General features: G+C 40.0%; 1 protein-coding gene across 1 annotated transcript; it reads left to right on the top strand.

Annotated features, from left to right (window-relative positions):
• Positions 1 to 31: 31 nt before the first annotated feature.
• PDSS1 (decaprenyl diphosphate synthase subunit 1) lies at positions 32 to 25,583 on the top strand. Its single transcript, XM_068934519.1, is given in 12 exon segments — positions 32 to 149; positions 151 to 364; positions 2,579 to 2,643; positions 3,561 to 3,684; positions 4,050 to 4,180; positions 11,216 to 11,357; positions 12,221 to 12,332; positions 12,418 to 12,527; positions 19,483 to 19,563; positions 19,763 to 19,876; positions 24,198 to 24,278; positions 25,072 to 25,583. Coding segments are annotated over 12 exon segments (1,332 nt in total). The 5' UTR covers positions 32 to 132; the 3' UTR covers positions 25,213 to 25,583.
• The last annotated feature ends 506 nt before the right edge of the window (positions 25,584 to 26,089 follow it).

Genomic DNA, 26,089 nt, shown 5'->3' with positions numbered 1-26,089 from the left:
CTGCGGGCCGGCGCCGGGCCCGGGCCCTGTCAGGCGCCGCCGCCGCTCTCCCGCCGGCCTCGCTCGGGCCCTGAGGGTGCCCGGCCGGTCGGGAGCAGGGAGGGGGGCAAGGCAGCCCGCCGGCCCGCCCGGATGTCCTCCCGGCCCCCTCCGAGATGCCGCGGCGCTGGGCTTCCGCGTCCGGGTCGCGGCGGGGCCGGGAGGCGGTGCCGGCGCGGCGGGGCTGGGGGACACCATGGCCTTGCGCTGGTGGTGGCGGTGCGGCGCCTCGTCCCGCCGGGCGCCGCCGCTGGGCTGCCTGCCGCGCCTCGTCCCGCCGGGCGCCGGCTCCCGGCCGCCGCCGCTGCCGGCCCCCCGCGCGGCGGTGAGTGCGGCGGGGCGGGGCGGCGCGGCGGGGCTGCGGGCGCCTGGAGGTCACCGGGAATGAATGGGGCGGCGGCGGCGGCGGCGGCGGGCGGCGGGCGGGAGCGGCGGCCTCGCGAGGGCCCGGGGCCCGGGGCCCGGCGCTGGCGGCGAGCCGCGGCCCCGCCGTGTTTCGCCTGGCGGGGCTGAGCCGTTAACGGCCGCGCGTCGCGGCCTGGAAGCTAAGCCCGCGTTTCCTTCGGCCCTTCCATTTTTTTCAGTCAATTCTGTTTAAGTGGAAAATGCGGGTTATTATTATCATCATCATCATCTTTTTTTTTTCCTAAAATCGCCGTGGGGAAGAAGGGCGTCCGAGGAGCGGCGGCAGCGCCCGGGCTCCCGGCGTGGCGGCCGTTGGCGCCCCTGAGGCGGCGCTGAGTGGGGAGCGGCGGCCGTGGCCGTGGCCGACCGACCATGTTTCAGGCAGGGCTGGCAGAGCGGCTGCTGATTTCCGTTACTTTTGAGCTCGGAAGCGGGAAGGACTTGTTAAACCTAAACGTCCTGTGGCGCCCCGCTGAACTGAGGCAGCGCTTCGGTCACGAGCGGGAAGGCCCAGTGCAGCAGAGCCCCGGCGTGGCGGCCGTGGCGGCGAGCGGAGCGGAGCGGCGGGGTGAGGCCGGGCCCTGCGGGGAGGCCTCCCTTCCCTGGCAGGGCGGCAGCGCTTGTGGCGCAAGGTTGCGTTTTGGCTCCAGGCTTTTCAGGGCTGGCCTGGTTACTGTGGTGGTGAAGAACCTCTCAGGCTCTTCTCTTAGGTGTCTTTCAAGCGAGCCGTTTGTTTCTAAGAGACTTTGAATAAATTTACCTGTAAGTTCTAATGAAAATAAAGTTGTAATAGTTTTGGAAGGGGCCTCTCGTGTCGTTCACTTATGTCCTCCCCACGAGGCCAAGCTACTGTTTTCACTTGAAACGTTCTGGTTGTGATGCGTCCAACATCACGTATTACCCAATGTGTGACCATGTAAAACAGCAACGTGGCGGAGAGAGACGGTGCCCTCACCAAAGGAAAGGCAGGAAGAGCTCAGCCATTACTCAACAGAAAATGGTGGGAGTTATGGGAGGAAGGACTTGGAATCGTCTTGATCGTGAGCCTAGCACTTTCACCTTTTGGCCTCTGAAGTCAGATAGCAGTGAGTTGCAAATCTGTAATAAACTAGGGTTCCTGCCTTCTAGGGCTTATCTACTTGCCTTCATTTTTCCTCCCTTCCAGTGGGGAGGACAGAAAGGGGCCCTGGAGCACATGCTCCTGTTTTACTCCCTGCGTACAAGGGGACAGAGGGGGATTTCAAACCGTGTACAAAGAGACTTTGAGGCATGAGGAGCAAATTTAGGGGACTCTTCTGCAGTTCTGGGGTTTGCTTAGACATTTCTGTGCTGGTTTTAGGAGAGGCTCAGTTCAGCATGATGTGCGATGGCAATGATTTCCGGGTGGGTCGGCGCAGGGCTGACCGAGCCCCTGAAGGGGTGCACCCGGAACAGCAGGGCTGGGTGTGCTCCTGGCAGCGCTGCTGTGGGCAGAGCAGAAGGACTTGTTGCCTTTCTCAGCCTAGCTTTGCTGGAACTGTGTGCCTGCGCCTGAGTCTTCGCCCAGGCTCCTGGTCTCCGTTTCTGAGGAAAGGTCTTTGGAGAGATTGCTGGTTTTGGAGGCTAATTTCTTCTTGACATCTGGCAGGCAAGAAGATGTGTGAATGTAAATTATAATAAGAAGCAAGCGGAATTGAAATCACTTCAGGGGAAAATAAAGACATGTTCTTCTTTAATTGGTGTGGTAGTTTACAGAAACAGCACTTGTCCTGTTTTCTGTGCCTTGACTGGTGCGATTTAGATTTATTTGCAAGATAGAGAGTACTTGAAAAGAAACTGTACCTTCCATGTGTACAAAGTAAGAATTTATTAGTGCAGCTCTTGGAAGTTAACTGATAGGCCTTCTTGGCTGTTCTGGCAAAGGGAGAAAGTTCAACATTTCCCGAATGGAAGAGTCAGTTTCAGTCAGAAGCTAATGTACATACTGGCAGTTACGTCTCATGTGATATGGAAGGAGATGTTCCCTTTGGTGCTGGGTTGTTAAAAGGGAGAACTGCAGCAGTATTAACTGACATACATTTATTTTGGTAATCAAATATTTTCTGTCAGTTTAAAGATCTTGATTTTACATTAATCCTGATTTTTCTTTTTACAGATGTGTCATTTCTCCCAAAGAAGTACAATTTTGTCGTTTCCAAAAATATGTAATATACTTTGGCGGTAAGTTAGAAATCCATATTGCTGTGTAATGGGTAAAGACATAATTATTGGATGAATTGCATTGTTAAAGCTGTGAGTTGTAAACTTAGATTGCAAATAAGATTATTTGCTTTAATGCATAGTTCGATGTTTCTGTGTAGACTCCATTTTTTGCTATTGTGGCATGGCACTGGACCTTAAATACTCATATGCTGGAAAGCACTGGGTAAAAGCAAGAACTCGTCAAAAAAAAACCCAAAAAACTGAAAGGTTCACGTTAAGACAGGAAACATAACAGTTATAAACTTCAGCTCCAGGGAACCTCAGAAAATCGGTTCTAAGACCTCTGAATCCTGAGGCATACAGGTGAAGCTTTTTCCCTTTATTGTTGACTTTATATAACATCATTATGTTACCTGAAAGTATTGATTTAATTTCAATAGGGCCATGTAAAGCGCCTGACTGCATAAAGGAGAATTTTAAAATCCAAGTCATAAATATTTTCCCAGAAAGGTATAAGAGATGGACGATAGCAATAAAATCACTGCTTTACAGGAGGATGAAGACTTCATCTGTAAATATACTCTATACTACAAATAGTGTATTCCAAAGGAATAGACTGAAAGCAATATGGAGTTTTTTATTTCTCAGAATAATAGTAATCTATTAAGCACGTTGGGAAGGTTGTTAATTGCTTTCCAAATGCTGCACTTTGCCAGCTCCTACAAGTGTACAGCCATCAATATGTAGCTTTGCTGTCATTGTTCCTCACTAGCTGGCTGGAAAAAACATTTTGATGCCTTTTGTTTAATTTTTAGCTCTTTGTTTAAATTTTATTTGAGTAGAGAGGAGGAAGTGCTTTGAAATGTTTCTGTCTGGAGAGTCAGGAAAAGCTTGCTTTTAACAATGTTATTCCTTTGAAAAAACACTGTTGCCAGGTTTCATCATACAAGTATATCACAAATGTGCAGCTGCAGTAAGACAATTAGTGATGAAAAATACCAAGACCCTTTTCAGCTTGGTAGAAAAGACTTGAAGAATCTCTATGAGGATATTAAAAAGGTAAGGGATTTTGGTGACTATTCTGGGATGTTGTAAAGATTCAAACTTTAAAAGCAACTACAGCTTAGGAGGACAGTCATTAAAGGAATATTCTTTACATACAGAAACAGCTGTCTGAAACCTAAACCGAAGGTAAGGAGACCGTTATATCTTACAGCACCAGAAAGAATTTTTGTTTGCTCTTGGTTTACATAGGCAGAGTATTCGCTTGCTTTTCTAATTATCATGAAAAGTAATCTTAAAGAATTGCAACTTGTATTGAGTGGAATGAATACATGCAGTAACCTTATACATGCATACTGTTTGCTTATGCAACAGAATGGCTTTGTAACTTTTATGCTGATATATTCTTTTCCCTTTTACAGGAATTACTTATATCTACGGCAGAACTTAGGGAAATGTGTGAATATTACTTTGATGGGAAAGGAAAGGCCTTTCGACCAATGATTGTGGTGCTAATGGCAAGGGCTTGCAACATCCATCATAATAATTCCAGGTGAGTCTGTCACCTTTAAACATATGAACATGCGTCTTTAAACTTAATCATTCCCATGTTCCCCCAAAATGTGTCTAGTAACTTTATGAAAATGAAAAGGACTTCAGCAAAACCTAGATTTAAATTCCACTGTGAAGCTGTATTTTGGTAGTTAGCAGTGTGGAAGGAATTTCTGCTTTTGATACGTACTTCCAGTAAAATGGTGGACTGTACTGTAATTGTTACTAGTAAATAAAGTTGCCAAATTCTGATATTTGTGAGGGTTTCAGTCAATTATAGCTTCTTGTAAAAATGTTTTTTTATAATCTGTAGTATACTTCAAAGCTGTATAAACTCGACTGAAAGTATTTTTCATTTGTAACCATTCCTATGGCTATTAAATTCTTGTCACAGATAAGAACTTCCTTACTGCAAGAAAAAGCTCTATAACTTTTTTGTAACTATGCAGAAAAGCCAGTAAGGAGGTTGTATAATTGTATTCCATGCTCTGAGTTATACGGTAAAGTCAGAGGTATTTTCCCCTCTAGGATCAGGTTTCTAATCCTATAGCACAAGATTCTAAGCTTGAAGAACATGAGGATTATAGCAGCTTTAAGTTATATGAATTCTGAAGGCAGTTTTAGCTGAGGAAATCATTATGCTTGCCTTGTACTCTGTCACTCATTGCTCTGGCTGATTGCAAATTCTTCTCTCAACACGTTCCTATCAGTTGTTATGTTTGCATTTTGAGGAAGGATGTTGGCTGGAATGTCCCCTGCATTCCAGCTGTATTTCCAGTCTTCCCTGGAGTAGAATTTCAGGTTTGAAAAGTTTGGGCCCTTGCCAGTAGTATTTCTAGACCAGTTTATTAGGCTTAAGGGATTCCTCCTAGCTCTTGCAACAGTTTTTCCTTACTGGTAGGTAAGGAAGTGCCTTGTTAGTGCCTTGTTGGACTTGATCTCTACATCAGTGCATGGCATATGTTTTGCTGTTTGATGTGGTGCCTCTTCCAGTACAAAAGTCTCTCTCTCCCTTCCCCCTCCCCTGCCATGCAAATATAATTTTTAAGGAGAAATAAAAACCTAGTTGGCAAGTGTTGTACCTTGTGTGTGCCAGATCCTCTTGTCTTAGGAAAACATTGTCCAGGTTTGATAATCTTCACTCCAGCCTGATGCTGTTCCCCCTTCCATACTTTTCTTTGTCCTTGTCTTAGAGGTAACACAAGGAACAAAATAATTTGAAATTCCTCAAGCAAACTAGTGCTGTGACAAAAGGCTTAATATTTTCATGAGTGACCTTAGCATGAAAAACAGGAGTGTGGTGATGGCACTTGATGAAAAAACTACTCTTGATTCAGAGGATAATTAGGCCGTCTATGAAAGGGAGCATGCTGAAACAAAAAAGTGTCAGTAGCACAATAAAACAAAAATATCTGCTTGTGCTTTGAGGCTTATTAGTGTCCCATTAGGGCATAAACCCCAGCGTGATTTACAGCCAGGTTGTCTGTGAAAAACTTGTGCTATGATCGATGTGTGCTAGGATCACATCTAGTTGAGCTAATGGAAGTGATAATATCATTGTACGTGGCTGTTGTGAAATCATCTGCAGCCCTGATACTTGTGTTCAAAAGGGCGAAAAAAAAGAAAAGATGACTCAGGGTGTCTTTCAGGAAGGATTGCAAGGATAGTCAGGGAGAATGGAGGACTTGTCTTGGACAGAGTCCAAAAGAGCTTGGCTCTTCAAGTATTGCAAAATTAAGGCTATGAAGGCAGATAACTGTGTTCTGTAAATCCATCAGGAATAGGAGGGAAAGAGCTATTTAAGACAAAGAGCAATGTTGATAAGACTCATAAATTCATGATGGAAATTCAGGAGACTGTTAATGACTGGTACAGTGAGTTTTTAGAACATCCCTCTAGACAGAATAATGGAAGAAGACAGATTTGTCTTATTCTAATGTGTAGCGTGACAGTATTATGAACAAGACTATGTAGTGTATATGCAATACCAAGGAAGCTGCATTCAATGTGAAGATATATGCACTGTGTGGTGTGAACAGAGAATCAGGTACAAGGGGTGGACACAGGAAGAACTGACTTAGCTATCTAATGTACCTGTGTAAAAGTTCCTGCCTCTCATATCTTTCAAATTCCTGCCTTTACTTGTTCAAGGCATTTTTGACATCTTTTGGCATATATATGGCTCAGCTGTAAAATATGTTGTTGTCCATGTGTCATGCTGTGTGTAACCCTTGGGACCACTTTTGAGCCCTGCTCCATGCCTGTGAGAGTCTGATCTCTGGGCTGAAGTGCTGCATATGAATTTAATAGTGCAAATGCTCCAAGTTAGATACTGGTGTCATTTGACACCTGTGTATATCTCTTGCAGTTTTTGTCTGCACCTCTGAACTATGATGCTTAAAAGCCTCTTCATTAATCTGAATGTTCCTTGTGTAGGGACGGGCTGAGTCACCATCTCTCTCATGTTGTTTTTAGGGGGAAGTTCTGAGTAGGGAGAACAGAAATATGTAAACGAAGGAGGAAAATGAAATCCTAGGGTATTTATCTTCCTCTTCTTTGCTTCATCCCCCTTTCTCTAAGTTTGTGATTTTTATTAAAATTAATGTATGTTCATGCAAGCCTTCAGCGTACTGCTTTTTGATTCGTGCCTGATAACAAACATCATCTCAGGGTTGGGGAGGCCAAAGAACAGTTTGTCTTATTTTGGAAGCCCACTTACTGTGAGTTGATCCTATTTCAAAAGCAAAAGAGAAGAAAATGCATATGAGGTTCTTCTTCAAGCAGGCTGTGCATTACACCAGCTTCTCAGCTTTAAACTGTTAATCATTATGTATTATATAGAAATTATATGTACTTCCAGTTCGCATCAGTATTGATTTCATTATTGTTGCTTCTTACAGCAGTGTTGCTTCCTGGTGGCAAACTATTCCTCCAACTTCTTACTGTTCATGAGTAAGATTGTATGTGTAGAGATGGAAACACTTTGTATTTGCACCTCTGGTTCCCTGATGATACAGACCAAACCATTCTTGCTTTCCTTCTGCTTCTACTGATTTTTTTGAGATGTTTTTCCTCTTTCACCTTGTCATTTCCTTTAAAGCATTCTTTTTCTCAGTTAATACTGATTCTTCTCTCAAACTTGCTTTTCTTTGATTCCCCCTTATGCAATCAAAGATAGTGGCCAGAACACCTGTAGACAGATCACTGGGTGAGCCAGTTTTCTGTGCTTGCCATCCCTACCATTTTTTTCTTCTGCCTCTGGGGTTTGTTCATCTTGCTGCCATTCCCAACTATCATATAACTTTCTGGATCCAGCCTGCTTTTGCCTGTACGTGTGTGTGTGTGTGTGTACCCAATAGTAGTAGAAAAGGTAATGTTCTTCCTTGTTTGGCTCTTAAATAAGAAGATGCAGCTTTACAAGGTCATAGGTCTTGATCCTGTGAGGCAGTGTACAGAGACCCCTTTGTCTTTGCAGAGCCCTACCGCAGTATTTGGGACCCCTCAAGTGAATGAGGGGATACCTAGATAGCAATGCTTATGGATTGGGTGCCTTGATCATTTTTATTAGGTTTGAGGAAGCTAGGTATTTAGAATGCCTTCAGTAGGTTAACTGCCTTTTTCTTGAATAAGGTCACTTTATTGTGGTCACTGCAAGCAAAGTGACAGTTGTATAAGGTGATAATGAATCTGAAACATTATCAAAAGATTAGCATCTGAAGCATTCAAATTATTTTGTGCTGGTATGGCTTTTTTGTTTGTTTTGAGGGGCTTTTTTTTGGTTACTTCCCTCCTTCCCCCCTCTCCCCCTCCCTTTATGATCCAGGTGCCAGAATTTCAACCCTTAGTTCTTAGGTCCCTTGTGTAGTGACTTTTTGTTTAATAATAGCAACTTATCTTTGTGTGAGAGTGAGAATTGTTTTAAAGAGTTTAAGTTGAGATCATGCAAATCCTCCATTTCACACATCCTCTGGCATTTCTTCACACAATGCCTGTGTGCAGATTTCACAGAATTATCACTTAACCTGACTGGACCTATCTTTCTGTATAGAGCGTGCTCTCAAGAGGCGTTTGTAAGTAGGACTTTTTATTTTTATTTCTGTAACCAAATTTTAAGAGAGAGAAACTGAGATAAGAGGAAGCCAAAGAGGTGTAGAAACATCTCAATGGAGGAAATAGTTAATACCAAAGATTTGGGGCAGAGGAGAAGGGAAATAAATCTCTCAGAATGGTGAAAGAAGTAATTAAATACCATGACCTAACTAGACTCAGTAGAATAATATTTTGTCCTAGCAATCTTAGCCCCCTTCTCCTGCCTCTGCTACAAACCACATTTCTCAGATGCCTGCATAGTGTCCTGTTTTTCAGCTGTTCTTCAGTTTGTTGCTGTTTTAACACATCTCTTCTCTGTTTCCTCTAGTTTGCAGTACCCTTCTGCATTATAGGCCACATTTCTGAAAAGTTCATTTTTTTCCAGCCAGAGGGGCGTTACAGCAAAAAAACTATCCTGAGGGATGTGATCATAAAACAGTAATATTGCATATTCTTTTGCAGGTTTCCTATCTTTACATTAGCAATATTTTATTATTGGCAAACATATTGCAAAGCTCTTTATTGCAAACTGTAAATATTATTTTGTGTTGTTTGAGAGTTTTTTTTTTTTCCCTCTTTGAAGAGGGATATTTGAGGGGAGTTTTGGGGGAGAGGGAGGTTGGTTGTTTACCTGTAAGATCAGCCTTGATCTTGTTCTCTGCATATGAAACAACTTTTATTATGCAAAAACCCCAGGATACTATGGGTCTGTAAAAACTTATCATAGAATCAAGCAGGGGGTCATAGTGAAAAATAGTACATGATCAAGGACATAAAGATGAATATAATGCATGTGCAAAAAGAGAAAGGTATTTATATAAAATATATTTGTTTATAGATACATATCATCTTGGTATATTTTTACTCTGATAATGACATAAAAATGGCATCTTTCCACTTATTGGACTTGCAGGGATTCATTTATTCATTGACCTGAAGTACTGGTACTTTCTGTTTTTGTTTTGCAGGGGAGACAGTAAAAAATGGCAAGGAATGGGTATGATCCTGTTTCTTCTGTGTTCTGTAAAATAGGCATGCTCCAATTCAATTTTCTGCAAGCATCTTGTGAGAATAATTCTATTGCAAAATATCTTGCCGGTGCTAGGAAGACACAGATTAAGTCTGCAGCAATGGTAGTCTGAAAAATTCTTCTGGTTAAATTATCACTCTTGACCTAACAAACTAAAAGTCAGACACATTAAATATGAGCTTTCCTATGCCATTTTCAGTCGCTTGTCAGAGATGAACTGCACTGTGAAACAGAACTTTTCAAAACTTGCTTTTGAAATGTCTGTCGTGCTGTCTTCATACTACACTTCAACATAAAGATGTTGGTCTGTCTGTGAGTGTTGCCATTTACTGCTACTTCCCAGCAGGAAGTCCACTCTGCTGACATAGTTAATGAAAAAGGGAGCCCCAAAAAGGAGAGGAATGCATGAAAGAGGCTGGAGACCTTTACAGTTGTTTGAAGGTAAGTTCTCCTACTTAGTAACAATAGCTTTTTTTTTTGGAAAACTACTTATTCCGAACTAACGTTTGACTAAATTATTAGCGCACAGTAAAACTTACTTTAAAACAACTGTGAAGGTTTCCAGCTTTTATTCTCAGGTTATTTAAAAGCCACAATTTCACAGCCTGTGAGCTGCATCCTGCTATTTTTCAGGATGTAGAACTCCCACTGACAGCAAAGCAGAGTTCTGCAGAAAGGTAGGTGTCAGAACACAATGATATGTCAGCAGACTGCAAGATGTTCTTTCATTTTATGATTAATCACTAGATTTTAATAGATATAGGCAATGCAAGAAGATTTTTAAATTTCCTTCAGTTAAGCTAAAAGGATTGTTTTCTATATTTTTTTCGACTCTTTTTCTGTTCTGCTGGGAAATAGGGTGATTCGCTCTGTTGTCTGTGCACCAGAAGTAAGGTATCTGGATATCAGAAGTAAAGTTTTTTGGTTTTATTTGCTATCCATGTGGGCATGTTGCAGCTATAAGGCAAGGCTGCCTGAGATAGCCATTTCTGGGATCCTATATGCAACCCTGATGAAAACAGGTAGAAAAAGACAGATACTTGAATAAGGCAGTGGTAGCTGGATGCTAGGGTAGACAGTCCTTTTTGTGAGTTGGGATGGCTCTTTTGTGTTCGTTTTGCCAACCTTCATCCCTAGATAATTATTTCTATGTTCTCCCATTATCTTTCTTCACCTATTACAAAAAAAAAAAAAAGGTGAGAGCTACTGAGAGTTGAATCATCAGTTACTAGATCATCACAAAGGATGAATTTCAAGTGTAAGTGTTAGGCGGTTAGTGTTTATAGTTGTAAAGTGATTGCAGTGTAATTCCGGTTTCCTCAGGCTTTCGCAGAACCCTTGAAGTTTTAAGAGTGCTACCAGTTTAAGACAAAATCCATGAGTTAAGTCTTTCAGATATGAAATAGAGATTTCTGTGCCTATCGATCAGGAGATCCTCCAGCCTGCTGGTTAGCATTGTTAGCCAGCTTTCGGGACTTTGTGGTGCTGCCTCTTATTGGTACAGCAACACAGAGATAAGGAAAACTTTAAAAAATTATCTCCTGCAAAGCTATGTGGCATTCTGTTCACTGTCTCTTCTCTAGATTGCAGTCTTCCTGGAACCAAGCATCCTCGATGCTGTGCCATTTAATGCAGTCTGGATTTAGAGGGACCAGAGTCAGCAAGCGAGGCGTTTTGCAGTACCATTAATGCAGATATGCAGAAATGGGCCTGATAAAGATGGAAACATCCCATTGCGCTTACTGTACTAATGCGATCTGCCTTTCTCTTGTTTCCCTAATTCCAGGTTTGAAAGATGGGGTGCAGACCATGAAAAAGCTGCAATAGCTGTTCTCAGAAATAATTTTTATTTGATTTCAGTGGAGATTTCTTACATCTAATGCACTTAATCATATGACAGGTTTTTTTTAATTTTAGGGAGATGCAAGCAAGCCAGCGCTCTGTGGCCATAATTGCAGAGATGATCCACACAGCTAGTTTAGTTCATGATGACGTTATTGATGATGCAAATTCTCGGAGAGGAAAAATGACAGTCAATCAAATCTGGGGAGAGAGGAAGGTGAGTTTGCCATCATGTACAAGACTTATCTTTCCGTTCTGGCAAAGCAGAAATACCTAGGGTTTTTGTCATATTACTAACGTTAGGCCGAGGGCACAGTTTTGACTTAATTCAGAAAAGGTATGAAGCGGTGTTTCTGGATTGTGGGTAAGATGGATGGGAATTCTATTACTGAAATTTTGGAAGCATTAGAGAAGGTATGATTGCAGTGTGATTCTTAACTGATTTTTAACTTCACTGTACAATTCTCCGTAGTGATGGTGGAATACTTTGAACTTGTACCTCATTCAGCACTCTGTGGGTTATCCTGTTTCAGTAGTAAAAGTAGTAAGTTTTTCAGTCAGCATAAGAATATTTTGAAACAATTAGCTAGTGTGGTACAGAGCTTTTGCTGTTATCACTGACTTGCAAACTGTTTAAGAAAGGCATTTCTTTGTAGAGCATTGTGAGGAAGCTCTTAATCAGAAAATGCAAGGAAAGAAGTAAACCACTGGCACATCTGAAGTTGTCATAGCACTTCAGAGCTGATGAGGCATAACACAGCAGAATGGTCAAATAGAGTGGTAAAGTTTAAAGAAACTTAACAGGCAAACACATCTTTAGTTATTACATACAGGGAAGACGTAGCTTATATAGCAAATAGCTAAACAGCACTGTAAGACAGGGATTCAAAAATGGTTCCAATTTAAATATTTGGTTGCCTTCTGTTTTACTCTGTTAGAATGAAAAATGTACATTTTATGTAGGAAAATGATGTGATGTGACTAGACCTGCCAAACAGAGGGAATTCTATTGTCCCTATGAATATTTATAGGAACAGACTTTAAAAATATGTTTTTAAAAATGATTTATTTATTCTCTAGGCTGTTCTAGCTGGTGATTTCATCCTCTCAGCTGCTTCTGTAGCTTTAGCACGAATTGGAAACACTACTATCATCTCTGTTTTAACTCAGGTGATTGAAGATTTGGTGCGTGGTAAGGTCTCTTTCTATTTTTATTCTCAGATTTGTTTGCTCAAGCAATAAGCCCACAAATAACTGCCATCTGTGCAACTTTTTAGGTGAATTCCTCCAGTTGGGTTCCAAGGAAAATGAGAATGAAAGATTTGCTCACTACCTCGAGAAGACTTTTAAGAAGACTGCGAGTCTTATAGCAAACAGTTGTAAAGCAGTATGTACGTCTGTCTCTTCTAAAGTTAACATACCGTACTGTAAGCTTCACAGCTAAACTGCTATTATTGCTGTTTTCTCTGGAGACACTTCAAAGTAAACCCTTTAAGTGGTATTCTGCCAGAATCTAAATGGGTTTGAGTTTGTGGATTCTATCCCAATTCAGCTGTGCAGCCTCCAACATTGTTTTTCTTTTTTTTTTTTCCTGTTTTATATTTATGGACAGAGTTATTGTTATCCTCACTTGAATCAAAATAAGGTCCACAGTAGCTGCCTCTAATTTACAAAATTCTGCAAGATTGAGCCAGTGTTTTTAATGCCAGTTGGGATTTGTTGAGCCTGTAGGTTTTTATTTATTTGTTTGTTTATTTTTAGGCCACTTTCACATCTGGTCCTGCTCATTGGTGTAGAGAGGGATCTTAAATGAAAACAGTCAGAGGAAATAACTACTTTGTGTATGTTTTTATCTAGCGTTACTTTAGAAAGGAAAGACATTGTCCTTTGCTATTCATTAAATCATAGGAATTAAATATGTTTCACTGGATGAATTTTAGGTGACTAATCAAGTGGTTCTGTCTTGCTGTGTCACATTGTAAAAGGAGTATGTACTTGCTGATTTGCCTGGGGTTTTTAATTATCAATTGGTGGGATCCCCCTATATCCAACCCAACCTGTTGTTCAGTTCCGTTACTTTATTACAAAAAGACCTGTTTAAGATGATGTTTTTATTCAAAAAAACATGTTTATTAACAGTGCAGAAAATAGAGAAGATAGATAGATAGGCAATAATCTCACCCCAAGAGACTTACATTTTTATTAAAGGAGGAATAGCTGATGCGTGCTATAGCAAGGGGGAGTTCTAAGAGAAGTGAACTAAAAATATATGCTAGTATTAATCATCTTCCTTTATTCTCAGAGAACTGTTACACTTGTGCAATAGACAGTAGTTGAAAATTGCTTAAGTCAAGAGGACTGTATAGAACAAGAGACAAATTTTATGAGGAGGGAAAATACTTTCATTGCATGAATTCTCCTAGTTGGAGGAATGAACTTCAGTCTTCTGGATTGTTCATATTAATGGTAGTATGACACAGGAGAGAATTTCCCTTTGCAGTTCTTCATTTATTTTAGTGAGAAGTTGTACTAGTAAGGAGAGTCACATCCTGCTACCTCAATACAAATGTGTAAGTTTTTATACTCATTTTGACAATCTTCCTAAAAGAACCTTCATGGACAGAAGAATCACCTTCCCACACCTTATCCCACTTCCCACTCAAATCCTTACAAGAGCTAGGGATTTTAGTACTTCCTTCCAGGTTGTGGGTGAGATGCTGGATAACAGGAAGTAAACATGTTTGGCTTCTGCTCTTCCAGTAGTTGTTCTGAGCATAAGTATGCTTTCCAGTGCTGAATTGCTAGAATTTTATATGCAGTAAAATTATGTTATAAAGAAAAACAAGAGATAGGTCTGTCCTTAAGACAAAACCATACTTGGGTACAGCGGCAATGGCTTGTATATATGTCTCTCCATCAGTTTATTTCTGCATAGTTCAGGAGAACTATGCTCATACTCCTAGCAGTGAAAAGATATTTTTGATGGTTTTGGCCACTAAGGAAAAGGATGGAATCAGAAGGGTATTGTGTTATCTGTGGCAAAGATGATCACTAAGATCACCAGTTCTAGCTTGAAAAGAAACTCACCTGTATTTCAGTTGGGGCTGAAGAGTATTCACACCTTGTTTTCAGGGACAAAGCTAAGGGGAGAGATTATTGATGTTCAGAACATTATTTACAGCTTAACAGGCTCGTGTGTCTTTGGAAGCAGCAGTTAATGATAGAAATAAACCATTGTCTGATTTCCTATGTATAAATAAGATAAAAGTATTACCTGAAAAAAAGATGTCAAACTAATTTGAATGTTCTCTTGGAATCCTGTACTATATGATGCCTTTGAGAAGGCAGATTAGGTATTCTTGGGAAAACTTCTAAACAAGATAATGAATAGTGTATTAACCACTGCAGTGAACACGCTAGTGTTATCTTCTGCGTCTCCAAAGCATTGCTGCACTTGAGTCAAAATTCCTTTAAGGTAGACTGTTATGTACATTAAAAACATGGCTATTCAAGATGTTAGAGCCATTGCAGCCTCCAGGTTATTTCTACAATAGTTCTACATGGGGAAGTGTGTCCTGAAGTTACAGTCAAAGTAATATATTGCAAGAGGAAATGGTGGCATATGGCCCAGAAGGTGACTGAAGCCTTAGTTAGTGAAAGGCATTTCTCAGAGAACATGAAAGGGTGACTTTGGTTCAAGAATTCAGAAAGAGTAAAGCAGAAGTGGCATTTCCATCGGTCATCAGGCAAACTGGAGATGGCAAAATAAGCTTAGCATGTTCTTTCAGTCGTTTTTCTTCTGCTGTAATGTGAATTCGTAAAGCTGTTTATATTCTGCATAGCATACTTTCAGAAGAGGGCTTAAAAACATGCTTGTCTGAGATCAGTGTAAAGTTGTGCTAGAAATTCTTGATTTTATCTCTTAGGGCTTTGGCTTTGATAGCTTTGGGCCTTGATCTTGGAAGCTGGTCTATACAGATACGTCCTTGCATGCCTGCTTGGAGCCCCCCATGGGTAAGGCAAGACTTTGTATGGAAGGTCTGCCTTATAGACAGAAGAAAAGGAATAGTCTACAGCTCTGTATCTACCTGTGAGCTCCTGCATAACTGTTTTACAGTTTGGTGTGTGTACAGGTCTCCATCTGAAAAAAAAACCCACCTGGTATGGAAGCGGTGTCTAGGAAAATTAGACTTTGAAAATCTTAGAAGCTGGGACACCACCAACAATGTTGACTAGCTTAAGGAGGTTCATACAGGCTCCAACAAGGTCCTAAAACAGATGTAGGCTCTTAATATCAGTGGCATCAGATATTATGGTCAGTCAATAGATCTTTCATTCTGTTTAAAATACAGTAATTCCTCTGGGGATGTATATTCTTCATAATTTCTTTGCTTTGAAAGAGATTAGCATAACTATAGTACAGATTTTCAAGTAGATCATTTTCAGTTCTGTAGAAGTACAGTTCTTTATAAGCAAGTGCATGTTAAAATTTTAATTACTTGGGAAGAGGTCAAATGCGTGGCAAAACAAATTCAGGACAAGATAGTTTTCAGTTGTGTGTAGGGGCTGCTCTCAGGCAGACGTCTTCCTCTCTTAGGTAGGCCTTTATAACCCGTCTTACTAGAGGAGTAGTTACTAAAAAGGATTTAAAGAGACAGGTGGAAGTCAGCGGTGTGCCCTGCAGCATTGAAGGCTAGCCACATACTGGGCTGCATTGGTAACAGCATAGCCAGCGTGTTATGGGAAGTGACTATTTTCTCTTCAGCACATGAGACCTCGTGGGCAGTACCGTGCCCGAGATTGGGCTCCCCTGTTCAAGACAGACATCAACATTGTGGAGTGAGTCCAGTGAAGTGCCACTATGATGGTTGGGTGCTGGAGCACATGACTTACCAGGAGAAGCCAAGAGTTGGGTTTAGTCTGGAGAAAAGAAGGCTAAGGGAATGTTCCTGCTGTCTCCAGGTAGGCAGAGGGAAGGTGTAGAGAAGATGGAGCCAAACTCTTCTCAGGTGGACAGTGAAAGAACATGTGGCATCAGGGAAAATTCCAATTAGATATTAGGAAAAAAAAAAAATCTTCAAGAGCTTAGTCAAACACTGGAACAGGTTGCCCAGAGAGGGTGTAGAATTTCCATCCTTGGAGATATTCAAAACTCAACTGGACGCAGCCCTGAGTAACCTGATCTAGCTGTGAAGTTAGCCCTGCTTTGAGCATGGAATTGCACCAAATAATCTTCAGAGGTCCCTTCCAACCTAAATTATTCTGTGATTCCATTGGAAAGAGGAAATAGTGCTGTTGTCTGGAAACAAAGTGCTAGGTGAGTCACAAATGAGAAGGCAGGATCCTGACTGCTTCAGGAGACAGGCATAGAGGAGAGGCTGGAGAGCAGTAAAAGGGGAAGTCTTTAGAACCACCTCTTCTTTTCGAGCTGGACACACATCTAGGGGAGGGAGTTTGAGGGCAGACGTCTCTCTTGTATCATTTACAAACACACGTATCACTGTCCAGCAGAAGGTTTTTATGCCAGGTCACAGGCATAGATGCGTAAGTGCTTCAGACTCCAGCTGCTGTATACTCATATGATGAAATAACAGAGCAGGTGTGTCTACCCAGAGCTGATTATAAAATATTTCGTGACATGAAGTTCAGTAGAAAGGCAAGATTGGTTTATAGTCTTTCATGTAACATAAAATAATAGAAACAGTTTTTTATTTTAAAAAATGTTTGAAATAATGCCAAGTAGATTGACTTGCTTTACTGAATTCAAAGAACTTTTCTGAAGAATTCCCTCCACTTGATATTAGGAAGGATTTGTGATGAGGTTTAGTGGAGGACATATCTGAATTCTTGCAAGATGAAATTACATTGTAATCCGCTAGTCATGTCAGAGGAGCTATAGGAAGTCCTCAAATGGCGAGTTTTATCAGCTACACACAAGAATAGTTAAGTTGATGTTGTTATTCTGATTTGTATTTGTAAACGTATGCTATTATACCAGTATGGCTTCACTTAGCCTGCTACTCTGTGAGTGATGCAAGTTTGACTGAGGAAGAGCCAGCCTGCCTGCCTGCACCACAGTGAGTGTCCATATGGGGGCGATAATCCACAAGAGTGATTTCAGAAATTAGCTCCTAAAGGAACTTTTTAGTAGACAAGACCCTGTCATGCTGCAGGTTTATGATGTGGTCACAGTAAGAGTTGCTCATTGGAGGGGTGAAAGACTTATAAAACTCCTAGATTGTTGTGGGTTTTTTGTCTTCAGAAGTGTTAATAACCTGAATAGAAGATATGAAGCTCTTCTCTTGAAAAGATGCAAGAAGTTGTTTTGCCCTGATGAATTTTGCTCATGTAAAGACATTCTGTAACTCACGCGTCTATTTTTTAATCCACATATCCTCCTGAAATTCTTTATATGGGTAATGTCTGTGTCGACAGGAAACTGTCCACCTGCAGGGATAGCTCTGCTCTGACTTTCCAATTAAATCAGAAAGCTCTCCTCCTTACATGGCACTGCCTCTCCCCGTCTACCAACTTTTTCCCAACTCTGACGATTTGCCATTAATGAGGATTTTGTCATAAACATCCATTTGAAGAAAACTGTTCTACTAAATTCCGTTTTTCAATTCTTCAGAGTAAATTTGGTGGTAGGTAAAGATTTCATTGAAGCAGGCTAGGTGCAGCCTTGCTGATCTTGTTTGATTTTTATTACAGAAGCAACCAAAACTTTGCTAGGCATTGTACAGGAGTATATATGTCAGCTTTGGGGAGCAAATAATACTAATTAAGAGACAAGTATCAAAAGGAGGATGAAAGAGCAAGATATTCTAGTTTGACAGACCCGGGCAACTTCTATTTAAATGCCTTGTAATTCCAGTTCACTCAGGTTAATGGCCTTCAGGACTCTCTGTCATTCGACATAAATTAAGTAGCATCACTTCCCTGCTATACGATCTTCCTCTTTTAAATAAATTCGGGAAATGTGAGACTATCAAGGCATCCAGATTCCTCAGGGTTTACTAGTTATCCATGGGTGCAGATAACAACTGGGAGGCTTCCTGGTGATTAATTGAGTGAAATGCATTGAAGCATGAAATAATAGTCTCTAATCTTGTGCAAGTTGCAATGTATTTATTGGGATATATCCTTCAGTACCTAATGTTGTTTCCTATTTCCATCTTCATGTTCTCCTTCACAGCTCTTCCTGGACTGGTTTTTAGTTTGGGTTTGTTTTTTAATGAATCTACCTTTCATTACCATTGAAGAGGAGTTTTTCATATGCATATTCTTGTTCTGTGGTTTTCCTAGCATATAGTTTTAGTCTTACATTAAGTAAAAATCTATCTTCACTCCTTCCGTTAGTTGCAGCAGTTTGTGTCTGGATTTTTGTCCCCTAATTGCTTTATTGAAGGTTAGTGTAAAACAGAGTATTTAAGTGTAACCAACCTAATTTGGGACAGTGTTTAATCAATATATAAATGCAAAAGTTGAAGTGTTTATCTTGGGGCAAGATACTTATTCTCAAATCTTAATATGTCCTCTATTCTAGCTTTATGAAGTTTATTCAGCAAAAGTCGTATCTGTTACCTAGTCAATTCCTATATCCGTACCCAAATAAAATGTTTATCTGCGTTTGTTTGTCTCAGTTTAGTGATACTTCTATCTAACATGGTGCACTTTCTTCATTCACTATCTTATTTTTCTTTGCCACTAATTATCTCTTGATACTCTTCTCTGCAAGCTATCAGCTCATCTTCATGAGCACTTCAGTTTTGGATAGTTAACATCACCCCTAAAAATAACCTTCCTTATCTCAACTGTCCTCCTAAATTGGGTGCAACACTTTGAGTTTTGTGGATCTTTCATGAAGCATGTAATGTCCATTTATCTGTTATCTGACCTCCAGTTGTCCCGTGGCTGATTTATATATGTAATAAGTTTGATTCCCCTCTCACTAGACTGTAGATGACTACCAGTCTGCATCTGCAATGCAACTGTATTTCTTCTCTCTCCATCCTTGCATTATAATTTCTAACCATGATAAATATTCAGTAAAGCTAATCTCTTTCAGGACTTGGATATATTTTTAATACTGCTGCACTGCTGTTCAGTCTTGTTTTCTCATTGGCTTGGCTTTTTGTGAGTATCCACAGAGACAGATAGGCAAGAATATGCTGCTGATGCAGCTTTTTTCCCCTCTCCCAGATTCCTACTGTACGTACTTAGGAACAGATACCTAGGGTCATACCTAGGGGTCAGAGACTAAAGGTGGATGCTAACTAAAACTTTCTGTTTTTTTCCTTTTTTATCTTTTCTTTCCTTTTTTTTTTTTTTTTTCTTTTCAGGTTTCTATTCTAGGCTGCCCTGATCCCAAAGTTCATGAGATTGCATACCAGTATGGGAAAAATGTTGGCATAGCTTTTCAGGTAATGTATTCCTCTGCTTTTGTTGAATTAATGAGAATCTAAAGCTTAAACTTTTGAAAACTGTCCTGAAATCGATGTGGGCTGTTTAAATCTTTTTTATAAGTCTTCTCTTAATGAGGATTATTCTGTATTTAGCTCTCTTTAATAAAAATAATAAATATACAGATTAATTATTACTATTGTTATTATTTCCTCCCAGCTAATAGATGATGTGCTGGATTTTACATCATGTGCTGACCATCTGGGGAAACCAACAGCAGCAGATCTCAAGCTGGGATTGGCCACAGGCCCTGTCTTGTTTGCTTGCCGACAGGTAAGTCAGCAGGAACTCTCTCTCTCCAGAAAGAAAGTGTGTGTTGCTCCTTTCAAGGGATATTTTTTAAACTTTAAATCTTAATCTTTGAATTAATTAAATGGTTTTAGATGCTGTTGTGTTCTTGACTTTCTTGGTAACAGTGGTTTTGCATTTGCTTTTTTCCTTTTTCATTCTAAAGATTTCTAGGCATTCACAAAGAAGAAAAAGATACTAATCGCCTTTAAAAGTAGATTTAGTAGTATGACGGCACACAACTAACCAAACTGATAAGAAACAAAGATGTGTGCTTTCTTCTATTTGTTTGCAGTGATGATACTTGTAGATGTTAAGATTGGAAAGTACTGTTGGACTGAGGAGGTAAGGAACACATCTTTGAACTATAAAATAGTATTTTCAAGCTCTAAGCTAACTTGGACCTAGAGGTGAAATGGAAAAAAGGAAAAGCAGGTCTCCACAAGGAAGCAGTATGTTGTCTATGCCATTATCTGGAGACTGAGAAGGAAACTGGGATCCACAAACTAGAAAACGTAGGAAGCTTTAGAGTGTGTGCAAACTAAAGTTCAGCTAAGAATTGTTTAGCTTTCACCTGCATGAGGAGCTTCCATCCTAACCTCCGCCACTGGATATGCCTGCTGCATATGAGCAGATCAACTTTACAGTGCATGCTGTCTACGCATCAAGTCTACAGCATCAGAGATGAACGTGGCCAGGGCAAGTACCAAAGGTCAGCGCGTTCAAGACCAGCTGGATTTATTACACCTGCATGTTCTTCTGGATTGAGAAACAGCTGCCTACACAAGTGCTCTAACCATTAGGCCCTTTTATTAAAAGCAGCACTAATCTTTTGCTGCCCTGATTCAAGTGCCTAACGTTTGGAAAGAGACAGGTGTTCCAATACTTTTCATGATGTTTTCTGGAGTTAGTCCTAAGCAGCTTCCTGCTCATGTTCTTTGCTGAGACATCCTGTTCTCCCCAGGCTCTGAATATGGCCCTTTTGCAAAATTTTGGACTTCGTACCCATTCTGAAGCCGAATACTTAAAACATCCGCATAGCTTTTAGGTAGGCACCTCTATCCTTCATTGGATTTGGTCCTTTTGTCTCTTTTGTCGTCAAGCTTATCAGTTATGAAAGGGGGAAGCTTTCCATTCTTTACAGTCGTGCTACTAAAGGTGAACATGTTAGTTTGCAGAAGAGAAAGGAGTATCATAAATAAAAGAAGCTTCAAATCGGTCAAGATTTTCAGTGGCTCAAGGATGACCTGGAGGAGTATAAGGAAAACTGCAATGTCAGCAGCACCAAAAAAAGACAACTTTGACTTCTTACTTGCCCCTCTTTTTTAAAACCAAAAAGCTTAGGATCTTGGGGGTGGGAGGAAGAATGCATGCATGCATTTGTTTCCTCATCCATTGTGCATTTGCAATGACATGTCTCTCAGAAAAAGACAGGAAAGCGAAGAGTATCGGCCACGTAAGAATACATACTAACAGATGCTGAGAACAATCCACTCCATGTTCTCGATGTCCTCATCCCAGCCTCTCTGCAGGATTCATGAATTCGTTCTTGAATCATTATTTCAGAATTTGATCATATGCAGCAGGATCTTATTAGTCATCAGCAACTGGAGTTGTCTAATGGGACAGTGACAGACTCGAGTACAGAAAGAGGATACAGTTGTGAAATTTTTTTTAGCTACTTTTAGAGTCAAAAAATGACAGGTTACAGAAACTTTAAATAGGATTTGGCAGTGAATGGGTGATGCTGATTGATTGTCTTATGGGTGTTGACTATTTCAAATTTTTAAAGTTGTTATGCATTTAATCATCTATTTGGGCTGGCTATCTCTGACTTTCAACCTTACCTATCATTTAATGAGCTTTATCAGATAAATAAGAGCTAAGTTCGTAATAGAAAAATAGGACAGAAAATAACTTTGTAAGTTCTATTTTAAAATCTTTTGAACACTTCTTCATTTCTGTCTTTACAATAGATGGGAAGGGCAGTTTTTGCTTTGAAAGATAACTTGACCACTCTGTGAAGTTTTCGACGTTAAGTGGAAGGCTTTTTTGGTGACAACTTCCTGCTGTTTTTAAGAAACTCAGGAGAGCGCTATAGACTTATGTGATCTATATAAACAAAATAAGTGCTAAAACCTGGAGCTTTTCTCAACAGACACTTGTCTGTGCTGTTACTAAAAGATGTTTCATCAATTTGTATCTGAGAATACAAATTCCTGAGGAAGGACTTGAAGATAGTCTAAAATGTGATTGTTTGTTAATTATATGCTGTCTTTTCTCTTGAAATTAATATTACTGCTATCTTGCACACCCCCTAATTTATCTGGTAATCCTCCTCTCGCCTTCCTGACAAACATACTTCTAATGTGCTTGGATCTTCAAGTAAGTGACAGCCTTCTTTCCTTCTCCTCTCCCCTCCCTCTAAAATATATCTTTTTGCATTAGAATATTGAGGAGTGAGCTTTATACAAAAAACATTTAGGTCAAATTTAGATCTGTTTATTCAGTATTTAAAGTTAGTTCACTCAGGAAAAAAAAAATCCTCCCCCTTTTTTTTTAAAGAAATAATACAGTAATGCTAATTCTAAAGTCACTTTTAAAATAGCACAGCTCAAGAACGTGGTCTATTTTTATTTTAAGCGTTCCTATCAAATGCTTATGTACGATCCTTTAAATTTGCTCAACTACTAATAATAGCTTTTCATTAAGTGTTTGGGGATTTTTATATTCTTTAGAGCTTAAATATTAAAAAGTCAAGCAGTGTGCATCCTACATCATTGTAAATATGAATAATATGACAATGAATAATGTGAACATTGCAATTAAATTGTCATTATATGGGAAGGAAGCTGGAATCGAGAGAAAGCCAAGTCTGAGTCACCAATAAACTTTTAAATGCATCTTGTAAGAGAAGACTGCCTGTGAGTAATAGACAAATGTCATGGCAATAAGAGATGTTACATGTTTGTTCCCTAACAATAGTTTTGCAGATAAATGGCTTCAGGACCAAAGGTAGGCAAGAAAAAAATGCATCCTTGTCTACAAGTGTACTGTATTACAGTAATCTACTGACTTTCAGACAGATGAGCAAATAGCGCTTTTCTTTCAAAAGAATTCCTCTACGGAGCAGCTCTCTGAAGCTGTGGCCTTGGTTTATTAGTTAAGCACCAAGTTTTCTGTTTCCAGACTGTCTGACAGAAGAAAATGCCAGCACATTTACATGAGTGGTACACTGACTTGCTCAGACAGTAACTGACTTCAGTTCCCTAGCAGATTTATAGGTTACTGATTGTGCGGTGCTAACTACACATTGTCAGTGATTGAAAACAAAAATATATTGTTCTCTTATCTATCTTGTCTACATTTTCAAATTGAATGTAAGATGCCATTATAAAAGCATGGCCCATGTGTGTTTTAGATATGGCGTTGAATAGATGAAAACTGTTGGTTTTGTTTGCATGAACTTCAAGTTAGGCATTACCTGCTGATTTTTGAAGCTGCAGATTAAAACCAACCCTCGCTTGTTGGTTTCATTCAAATTCTCAAGCTCCAGGTGGACTGCAGTGATTTTTTTTGGGGGGGGGGGGTGGAGGGGGGCCTAGTAACACTTGCGGTATTTAAGACGGATTTGATTGTTTGAACAGCTTTGTTTCTTACCTCAAATCTCTGCTCCTTACTGCAAGCCCATTTAGTAGGATCTTTCTTCATCAAGATCTTAGCTGGATTCTCTCTCTTATTTACAAACATGGGCAAATTCTAAACTGTCCTGGGCTTTCTGTATGTGAAGCTTGCATATATAAAATACCAAAGCAATGAAAGGCATAAGTGGATGTTACTATCACTAAGGGTTTTTATTCAGCCTTATGTGTGGAACTGTACAATACAGATATAACAAACCTCTCAGTAATCTGTTATACACGTGGGAGGAGAGGTGCTCCTAGGTATGCCAACACTAGCCCTCGCTTGTGACGTAGAAATACCTGAATGAGCTGGAATACACCTGGAAGCACCCACAGCAGAAATTCCCACACTGGATCATCTGTTCAACATGATGAAAGGGCAAGTGCTAACTCTTGCCACTAACTGGCTACACAGCCAGCCAGTTTTGGATTTTAAATGCTTGGGCTTTGCTATACAGCAGTAAGTTTAATACCTGAAATTTGTATCCGTTTACTGGTACCTCTAAGTAACAAGTTGCCAGGGAAGAAGGCTATGTTATGGTTTCTTTTTCATCTTAACATGGCAGGCACCTATATGGACAACAGCTCATAAGCAATACAAAAACTTCTCCCTTTGTGCTTAGTTTCCAGAAATGAATGCTATGATAATGAGACGATTCAGTAAGCCAGGAGATGTTGAACGTGCTCGGAAATATGTATTGCAGGTAGGACTGATATCAAATATTTCATTCCTGAATGCTGTCCCTGTTGAAGTCTGTCTGAAATTCATTGCCTCTGAAGTCAACTAGCAGGGCTGTATTTTCTAATAGATGTTAAGCAGCATGCTACGTACAGTACCAAGTTAGTACTCTTCCAACTGCTTCACCAGCACACTGTTTTAACAAAAAAAGCTACTGCATCCAGTAACTAGCTTTTTTTTTTTTTAAATAACAAAATCTACATAATAAGCAAGAAGTTCATGTATGAAACTCAATTCCTTCAACTGAAGGGTAGCTGTGTTCAACAACTGGTGTAAGCAACAAGTAATTACGAGTCAGTCTTACCTCTGAAGTACATGCTCTGTATTAGTTTTAACCAAGTCTGGTCTGAAAAGAATGAATAATTGTGCAGAACAAGCAGCTATTTGGTCAGCATAGCAGGGTTTTCCTGGCTTAATTTTGTGTCTGTTTATCTGTGAGAGAGTTGTTTTTCTTCTCTCAACCATTAGTTTCTAGTCCTACCGACTAGTATCTTGTTGATAGCAGTATTGCTTTACAGTACACTTAAGTTTACCCTAGTGCAACTTTGGTATTTTGAAGCTTTGGGGAACAGATACAAGATTCAAGGAATACAAATTAATCAGTTTCCTTTCTCCTTCAGAATATAATTGTTAAATGTTCAGGCTGTTTATGGACCTTAAAAACAAACAAACAAAAAAACCTTCACTGTTTTAACTAGAAGAGGCAAAGGGGGAGGCAGATCACTCATCCATTACTTGCAATTGTGTTCTTTTGCAAGAGTGACGGTGTGCAGCAAACAACCTACCTCGCCCAACGCTACTGCCACGAAGCTACAAGAGAGATCAGTAAACTACGGCCATCCCCTGAAAGAGAAGCCCTCATTCAACTGACAGAAATGGTACTCCTACGAGACAAGTGAGAGAACTCCTTCCACTCATTTGGGCAGCTACTTACCAGACTGTGCCTAAATTTACTTTGAAAGTTATTTGCTTCCAATACAGGCTACCAAAAACTATTTTTTTAAAAACTTTTTTTGGAAATTCCTTTTTTTAAAAAAAAAAAAAGAAGTGTTTTATTGTAGGAAGCCATACAACTCAAAACAAATCAAAATGTGTTGTACAACTGTTTTAGTGAGAGCTCTTAATGGTGAGGGCGGGGAAGATGTTTACATGTTGATGCATAAAGGCCACAGTAAGAATAAATATAATCAGTGTATCCGAACTGAAGTTGCTCCAAATTTCACTCATGTTTACACTAATAAACAGAGTATGCATGTTTCTATCTGGTAAACTCCTGTGCAAATAAGAGGGTTTGAATGCTTCCAAGCTGTTAAACTTGAGAAGCACCTGGAATTTCATATATGGGAATGGTTTACTATAAAAGACCAGATGTAGACTTTAATAGGGTTACACACAAATGAAAAATTTTCCACTTTATAGAGAAATACAGGTTTGGTAATGGCTGTTAATTGTTAACAATTAACAAGATGCAGAACTTGAGACTGCTACCGTTGAGAAAATGAAAGGCTCAGTATTTCTAACTCACACTAAAAAAAGAAGGATTCAATGACATCTACCAGCTTCCATCACTCATTTATGGAGTGTATTTGATACCCTTTTAGAGAAGTACTCTGAAGTTCAAAGCACATCCCTGTTAGAGTAGTTATCCAGTACTACCACTTTTTTTTCCAGGTTGTTTAAGGCACAGAATTTGCAAAACAGAAGTACATCTCCTCCAACTCTGCCTGTGGTCCCTTAACTCGAAGGGCAAAGTACATGGCACTATTACAAACAAAC

Source organism: Struthio camelus, chromosome 2, assembly GCF_040807025.1.
Source record: "Struthio camelus isolate bStrCam1 chromosome 2, bStrCam1.hap1, whole genome shotgun sequence".
Classification (NCBI taxonomy): domain Eukaryota; kingdom Metazoa; phylum Chordata; class Aves; order Struthioniformes; family Struthionidae; genus Struthio; species Struthio camelus.
Note: the sequence above shows the minus strand (reverse complement) of the source record. Positions and strands in the feature narration are given on the sequence as shown.